At 42.5% G+C, this 8,747-nt stretch overlaps 1 protein-coding gene across 1 annotated transcript; it reads right to left on the bottom strand.

Moving 5' to 3' along the window:
* Nucleotides 1–1,139: 1,139 nt before the first annotated feature.
* Nucleotides 1,140–7,739, bottom strand: LOC109470303 (NACHT, LRR and PYD domains-containing protein 3-like). Its single transcript, XM_019769218.1, is given in 8 exon segments — nt 1,140–3,212; nt 3,215–3,779; nt 3,781–3,874; nt 3,877–4,058; nt 4,930–5,182; nt 5,903–5,995; nt 6,821–6,891; nt 7,649–7,739. Coding segments are annotated over 7 exon segments (3,294 nt in total). The 5' UTR covers nt 6,855–6,891; nt 7,649–7,739.
* Between the last annotated feature and the right edge of the window lie 1,008 nt (nt 7,740–8,747).

Consider the following 8,747-nt stretch of genomic DNA (forward strand, 5'->3'; position numbering starts at 1 on the left):
CTGCATGACAAGACTTGAACTCAAAAAGATTCACTTATCCTTAGACTGGATAATCAATCCTAATGTTGCTGTTCGGACGTTGAACGGACACTAACGTCGTCGCTCGAACGTCCGAAGGGCTAACCTTTTACACCTTAAGCCATGCTGATTTGATTATATGGATAACATCCTCTGGGAATCCCAAAACTGATGTGAGTGTGCAACTACAAAAAGGTTTTGCAAAAAAACAATGTTGCTTTCATTATTAAAAAAAAAGTACGTGGTCATGAAGGCTGAACAAATGACACAGAGTATGGTATAGTGAATAATCTACTCTTCAACTCCATTTCTTTACATTTTTGTCTTTTTCATTTGATTTTGGCACTCTATGACATTGGTATCGTTTTCCAATATTTTTTTTGGCAACTTACGGTTTCTATTTGCTAATTTTGCAACTGTTCTCTACGATTTGCAGTACAGACGAAAATTCATGCGCATGCAGATGTTATTCATATAATCAAATCAACATGGCCTTATCTACACACCTTTCCTACTACAGAATAGTGGTGGGAACTCAGTAGTCAGACAGCTCCAGACAGCTGGCTGTGGTGTCCACTCCCCCAGGAACTCTATCCCTCAAGTACCTGTATATGGAAAAAGGGAAACAGAGGTGCTTATTTACATGAAATCACATCATATTGTTATAATTGTATGAAATTAAACAACAGAATGTAAAATAAAACTACTGATAAACAAGAGATTTATAAATAATTAAATTTTGGTGCCATGTAAGTTAATGCACACTCACATGCAAAATTGGTAAATACATGTACCTATGGAAGCATGTGTACCAGAACAGGTGTGTATTTATTAGGTGCATTAGGTAATATTTGATTGATGTGCAAATATATATAGTGCAGTCTAATATGCACACATCTTGTCAGTTGGAATTCTATCAAATACTTATCTCATTACAGTCTGCACAAGAGACCCTGGAGTAGAGTATATGCCTAATACATGTATATTAGAATAGGAAGTGTCTATTAAAGATCATCCTGTCAAAAGTGCATTTTTCTGTTATTGACAGGATTGTCCTGTCAATAGTGCACTGGTTTTCCACTATTGACAGGATGGTCCTGTCAATGGATAACGAATATAATTCACCTCAGTGTCTCCAGTGTCGGGTGTTCCTCAGCAGCCTGCACCACAGCCTGGAACCCTGCAGGCTCCATGGAGATGTGCCGTAGGTTCAGCTGCTCCAGGGCAGGGAGTCTGGGTAGAGCCTCGGCCAGATCCATGGCAGCAGTGTCAGACAGGTGTGCAGGTTTGTCCCAGTCACCAGACATGTCCAGCCTGGTCAGTGCCGGCAGTGTGATGACCTGTGCGACCCTCACCAGTCCAGCTCCTGTTACTCCACTATTCCCCCCAATGTACAGCTCCTGTAGTGTGGTGTTATGGTGAGGGGCTGTGGTCAGACTCTTGTCACCAGGTGGGTTTTGTTCCCTGTACAAATTGCTGGGCTGACAGAGTGTTTGCACCAGTGAGACAATCCCTGAGTCTCCTATGTTATTGTCACTCACATCCAACACCTGTAACTGCACCAGGTGAGGCAGAGCTTTGATCAGGGATGATATTCCCCTGTCACTAATACCTGTCCTATAGAGAACTAACATCTTCATGGCTATGAGGTGGTGGAGGATAGCAGCCAGGCATTCCAGCCCAGGGTCTCCTATGGCATTTTCACTAATGTCCAGTCTGATCAGTCTGGTTAACTTACACAGTGCAGGGACCAGTGTGCGCATGCCTGTGGGGCTGATACGGGTCCCACTCAGGCCCAACACCTGCATGGCAGTGAAGGTGTGGAGGACGGTAGTGAGAGATGTCAGCCCAGTGTCACCAATCTTATTATCACTTATAAGCAACTCTCTCAGTCCCACTAGGTGGCGCATGTAGGGAGCCAGGGATGACATGCCCAGAGCTGTCATGCTAACTAACCTAAGACAGAGTGCAGTCAGGTGTGGAACACTGGACAACCCAACCTGTAGGACTTCCATGCCAGCATCACCAAGGAATAAGTTGAAGTCAAGATTCAGTTCCTCTAACAGAGACATGTGTCTGAACCCCTGCACAAGTGGCTGGAGTGAGGCTGGTGTTAGTTTTGTACCTGACAGACCCAGCTCCCTCAGACAGGGAACATTCTTCAGAACTGAAGCCAGCTTGGCTGTCAGATCAGGTGAGTCAAAATGTGCCCCGACTCCGAATCCCCCCCATAGTGTCAAGTCCAATCTAAGTCCAGGGAGAGAAGTCGTAAAACACTGCTGTAGGTACTGTACTTTGTCTCTGTCAGTGCTTCTATGGATCTTAAGTATGAGCCTGTCTGGCAGGTTTGCTGAATGGAGATTTTGTATGTAATACTTGAGACCTGTGGCTCCCCTACTGTTAATGGAGCTGTTCAGCATGACAACTGGCAGGGCTTGACTGATACCCTGAAGCACTTCTGGTTCTTGTCTCTCACTAAGGATGTTCAGGCACAAGTGTGAAAACCTTTCATAGGTTTTGCAAGACTTTTGCATGTTTTGATCCACTGGCACTTTGGCATAACTTTTGAATTGTTCTGGTTTTAAGTGTGCGAACTCTCTGCTGCTGAGCTTGCTTAGTTCCTCCATCATAGCTTGTGCTGCCTGTGAGTCACAGCCACATGTGAACTGAAGCAGGTTACTGAGTTCAAGTGTCTTGCTTATGGAGGTGAGCTGCAGCAGCTCAACTATGTTTTGGTTCACTTGAGCATGAGCTACATATCGTCTGGCTAGGAACTCTTGCATGGTCTTGTGTGAAAAGTTCAGCTGTTTCCTAGGATGCAATTTCGAGGAAGAAACCTCCAAGGAGACCACACCCAGCTTTAACAATAACTCACAATTAACCTTTTCTCTCTTTACTTCTGCAAGGTCAAGCAGGGTCTCATTCCTCAGCAGTGCCTCTAGTGCAAGCTTGCCGAGCTGCAGTAATGACTCAGCAACCTCTGTAGGCAGCCCCTCTGTTGGCATGTCCACTCCTTCCCGCTCACAGCACTTTCTGACCAGACATGTCAGCAGGTTGTCGTACAGCCGAGTCATTGTTCCAGTAGACACCATCTCTTGGTCCTCCTCCCACAGCAGACACAACAACAGCAGAAAGATTGGGGTTTGGATTAGGTTGTTTACAAGTTCGTTATCCTTCAAAGCTAAAACAGAAGTTTATTTTCGACTTTCTCTTTATAATGACTACCAGCAGACAAATCATCAACAAAGACTGAGTGTGAGTGAATGTGAATGAAATGTTTCCTGGTGAAAGCCTCTGCCAGCTCAGGGCTTTCTGTGATGAAGAAATATTTTCTCACATATTGTGCTGCATGCTCAGGGGAGAAGCCCATAATGTGTACGTGACAGTCTGGCCGGGTGTACTGCTGCACTCCTGCTGAGGGTCGGGAGGTGATCACAATCGTGCTGTTGGGGTACATCTTGCCAGACAGCAGTTTGGGAATGGCCTGCCCGGCTGCCCTGGCCTCAGGCCGCAGCTCATCATACCCATCTAGGAGGAAGAGCACACGGGACTCGTTTCTCTCAAGAATCGCTTCAATGCACTCTACATCAACATCTTTTCTTTTGGGCACACACTGGTCCCACACCATCTCCTCTATGGTCTCCCCCTCTCTCACCTCCCGGAGTCGGATCAACAGGACGATGTCGTGCAGTCTGCCCAGCTCTGTTTTCTGTGAGACGGCATCTAGGGCTTCTTTGGACAGAAACGTTGTCTTCCCCCTCCAGCTTCACCTCAATCAGAATGCACCTTGGTGCTGTGGACAGTCCTGTGACATCTGGCTTGAACAAGTCATCTAATGACTTAAGTCTTTTCTCTGTTCTCCCCTCATGGATTCTGACCTTTTCTGTTTTTCACTTTTTGGTATCAACTCTAACTGGGTGAAGATGTCACTGAGGCTAAGTGTGAAGTTGTCATTCCAGATCAGAGGCCTGAAGTGTGTCAGTTTCAACTCATAGTACTTCTTCACAGACTGCTGGAAAAGATCTGGAATAGAAAGGATACTGTAAGTCTGACCACCTTCAAATTTAGTGACTTATGCAAGACACTATTAATACATACCTCAGAGAAAAATTCTTGTCAGCAGGAACTCATGTTCATCAAGACTACTTACACACTGACATAATTTTATGGATGACATCCTTCGAAGACCCCCAAACTAGTGCCAGCAGGCAAAAAAAAATTCCAGCCAAAAATAAAAATGCTGCAAACTACACACAGGAATGCAAAACTGTATTGCAAATTTGCAGCAATACATACACATGCAGACACCTATTGTTGCTGGCTACAATGGACTACGGAGGATGGAACCCAGGCAAGAGCCTTGGAAGACGTGATCTTTTTTTTTAGAGAACGGGCAAAAATCAGTGCACGCGCGGATGTCATCCATAAAATTAAAATCAGTTCCTAATAGTAAAAATGTACATTTTTCTAAACACATTTAAAGGCTAAAGGGCATGTTAAAAAAACCTAGCTGTTGGCAGTACTAACTTAGATGAGCTTTCCTATTTATGTGTATTCAAGATACCAAATTTTGATACCTGTCTGATTGACACCTGTCACTGAAGAGGACTCTGTTCCTGGAACTTCTGAATGTGGACAAATGGGGATTATTATAATACATGTATATGTAACATTTTCTGTCTTCATAATCTTTTATCAAATTGTTTCTCTAAACATCAACCATAGGGATTTAGGAATTATTACAGACCAGAAGACTTGGGGTTCTGTCACACCATACCACAGTGATTTGAATCTTTAAAAGGGGAACAAGACATCAAAATGGACTTCATGGAGTCCATGGTTCTCATATATATGTTTTAACTTATAGCATATAAGTTAGAGATCAATACACAGAGTACAGAATACAAACACTTCATACCTTGAAGACCATCCACAACACTTTGCAGGTTTGCCTCAGACAGAGCCTCCATCAGGACCTCTATTGTGGCTCTCTCTCCGTTACCCTTCAGCCATTCCTCCAACAGGTCCATACAGCGAGACTTGTCATCCCGGTTTCTCCCATCGATGTTGTCCACATCTGGTCCTCGAAATCCAAGAAAGAAGGCCAGGTCCCTCCAATCTGAGCTCACATTTTCCTTGATGTAGTAGAAGTATTTTTGAACATCTGCAAAACAACATAGAAAAGAAGTTTTACTGATTGATATTAATGCCATTGATACATGTAATATAGCACACATTCATTCATTCAATAATTCCCAGTTCCAACAATACTGTTACTAGGGGTTAAAATAATTACCTACCAGCACTTGAAATACTGGGTGCACGTGCACCTTAGTGCACCCAAATTTGGAGCTGTACACCCAATTCTTTTCTGAGGGTGCACTGGTGCACCCAAATGTTTTTGTAGGTATTTTTGAATATATTAAATAATAGTATGCAGTATATTCTTGGCACCTAAGCATCAGAAAAATTCAAAATCTTTGTTGTAGTACTTTGATTTTGAAGTTAGCTCCCATTTCAGATTCAAGCTTAGAAGAGGAGCAGTAAGATGTATAATTTAGGATTTGTTTTATATCGTGCACCCCAAAAAAAATTTGTGCACCCAATATTTTAGGTTGGGTGTACCAGTGCACCTTTTCCCAAAAATAAATTTCGAGCCCTGCCTACTATAGTTGCATACTTGCAGGAAAACTACCTGCACCGCTTTTTTTCTTTGTCTTGACGGTCACAGACCCTAACTCTATGCCTGGTGCATACCTGCACTGCTACAATATTTCATCTGTACATTTTTGCAGGTGGTATTTCTAGCCCTACTTACTCACCAAGTGCCTACGTTGTACCACAGTGTTATACTATAAAAAAGACAACATATTTAACATCTCACCTTCCTCTATAAGGGGAACTGGTTTCTTCTTCACTGGAGACTGCTCTCCCTCCCCCTTCCTCTTCAGCTGGCTACTAGAGGGTCCAGGTGAACCTGTCTCAGAGAGATGGATTCACATATCAGTAATTATATCAACTCAGCTTCGATTCTGCAGTGCCACTGCTATCATAATGTACAATTACCAGTACATAGTTTTTAGGATGAAAAGTTTGGCCTAGGAAAAAAAATGTTGTGTTTCCTGTAGTGCTGTGTACTGGTTCGCTGGACTGGTTCCGGACTTGTAAAAATGTTTAGGTTCAAGTTAAAAAAAACCTAAACCAATTCCAGACTTATTAAAAAAAAAAAAAAATCATGTCACCCCATTTCTTTCCAAAACACCTGAAACCTACCATTGCAAAATTTGTGCTGCAATTAAAGAAGAAAACATTGCCATCGGGCATCGTCAAGTGTCAGCCTCCATGTTATGTGGCCCAAGTTTTGCCCAAACAACATTGCAAGGTTGCCAACATGCAATGTACATGCCATGGGTTTAGGTCTGAACTTACGAGTCCGGAACTGAACCTAAACCTCTGGACTTAAATCCGAACCTGAACCTAAATACATGTTTAGCTACACAGCCCTAGTTTCCTGTTTCCCCGCCAACCCTAGAAAAAAACTCCTGACCCTATGTCCCTAGTCTTTCTTTTTTAGTGGACCCCTGCAAGGGACATACATTTTTCAAGCTAATCAACCTTTTCTAGCCCCATGATCTGACACCTGAGTGATAAAATGTTGTACAATCAGTTTTCCAACATTGACATTGAAAAATATACAAGTGTCCTCATGCAAGTTTTAATTTATTAAACTGCTTTGTGTAAGTTGGATCACTTGTCTTTATCGACATCTGCACTATTGGTCCAGAATAATTAACAATCTCACCTGAGCAGCCGGGTGCACCTTGTCCCTCGGCCATGATGACACAGGTGTCAGGTACAGGTGAGAGAGAACACCTGGAACAGACAGGTGTGAGGTTACATCTTTAGGTAGTACCAGTTCTACTTAAGTACTGGTAGGTATTGGATCTATTGCCCCATTGCTTCCTACATTGTATGTGAGGTAAGCCGTAAGCAATTATTAATATATACTATTATTAACTACAAATGTAATCTCCAAGCAGATCTTTTGGTGGGGGTAAGACAGTATCAAATTGGCCAGTCTGTATCCATTTCCCCACCCAAGTGGGGTATCCATTTCACTTGGGTGGGGAAATGGATACAGACTGGCCAATTTGATACTGTTACCCCCACCAAAAGATCTGCTTGGAGATTAGTTTTTAACTGAAATTATGCTCATCTGTCCTCATTATTTCACCATAAGACCAAATGTTGTTGTTGTTGTTGAAGTCATTATTTAACGTCTATTTTCCTCGCTAGACATAGTCTCTAGGTGCTTATAGACCAAATCTCTGGTAGCCGCGGCGACTGTTGCAGGGCTTCTCTTGCCTGCAGTCTTTTACATTAGCCCTAACAACAGGCTAGGGCTAATGTAAAAGACTGCAGGCAAGAGAAGCCCTGCAACAGTCGCCGCGGCTAAGTCTCTGGGTGCTTATAGACCAAAGCAAGGAGCTTCTTCCTTGACCAAAGCAAAGTTTCAAACAGGTCTCAAACAGTTACTGTTTTTAGATCTTTGTTTTTCCGACACAACGTTGCCGACAAATCTGGTGGATCTTGAGACACTGAACAGTCGACAGACGGGATCTGTACTTACTTTCTTCATGGATGTTCCCAGAAAACTTCCTTCAACTTTTGGAGCAGACTTCGACGCACTTTTTACTTCCGCTTTTTCGCCATTTTGGAACTAGGAACAGTTTATTCGACAATGGGGGTTGGATCTAAGTCAAACGCAAAAAAACACCATTTAGCAACCTAAACAAACAGATTGATAGGTGATTTTAAACTATAATTGAGTATCAATTGAGTATTAAATATTATTTGCAAGCTCCGATCCTGAGCTGCGCAACCAGCTATAAATATAATACACTACGCTTTGACTCCTGCGAGGTAAAGAAAATGATCTGTTCCGTGAAGGTGCCACGCCAATAAAAGTTTTTGGCGGCGCCACAGGGGTGGTGCCTATGGGGTAGCCTTAGGCTCAAGTTGAAGATATAAGAATGCCCTATATGAAGGACATCGTCCTTGCCTACATCATTACCTAGTAGGCTTGGTTACACCTCATACTTTTGCTACTCTGTAGCTGAAACGTTACTTATGTGATTTTTGTGAGCAAAGGGGCCTTTTGGAGTGATCGAATCATTCATCGCCTACAAATGTAGCTGACATTTATGTTTTTGGTCATTTTACCGTGGAATAGGTATGGTCCCCGGTCACGGGAGAACTGGTCTGTTCACCATTAAACTTTTTCTGTTCAGTTTTGGTTAATTATGTTAATCTGTACCTCTGTTCTCATGATTTGCGTACCATATATTTCATATCTTCTACTGGTGTCATATAAACCCACATGGGCCGGGTATTTCATTCATTCATTCATTCATTCATTCATTCATTCATTCATTCATTCATTCATCCATTCATTAAATTCATTCACTCATTCATCCATATGCCCCTATGCATACTCTCATCCATAGGTGTGACAAGTTCTTTATAACATGCTCAAGGCGCATCACAAGAAACATACAAGACGAGAAAAGCGACGAAATGAAAACAGACATTCTTCACCATTAAAAAAAACTTCATCGCATTTATTGTTTTCCTGTTTTTACATCAACATCATTAAAGCGTTACCAATCTGGATACGAAGTCTTAACACCCTCTGGTGCAAAAACATACGTTCAAGTTCAAGAATGATT

This window comes from Branchiostoma belcheri, unplaced genomic scaffold (assembly GCF_001625305.1).
Source record: "Branchiostoma belcheri isolate BF01 breed outbred unplaced genomic scaffold, Haploidv18h27 scaffold22, whole genome shotgun sequence".
Lineage (NCBI taxonomy): Eukaryota > Metazoa > Chordata > Leptocardii > Amphioxiformes > Branchiostomatidae > Branchiostoma > Branchiostoma belcheri.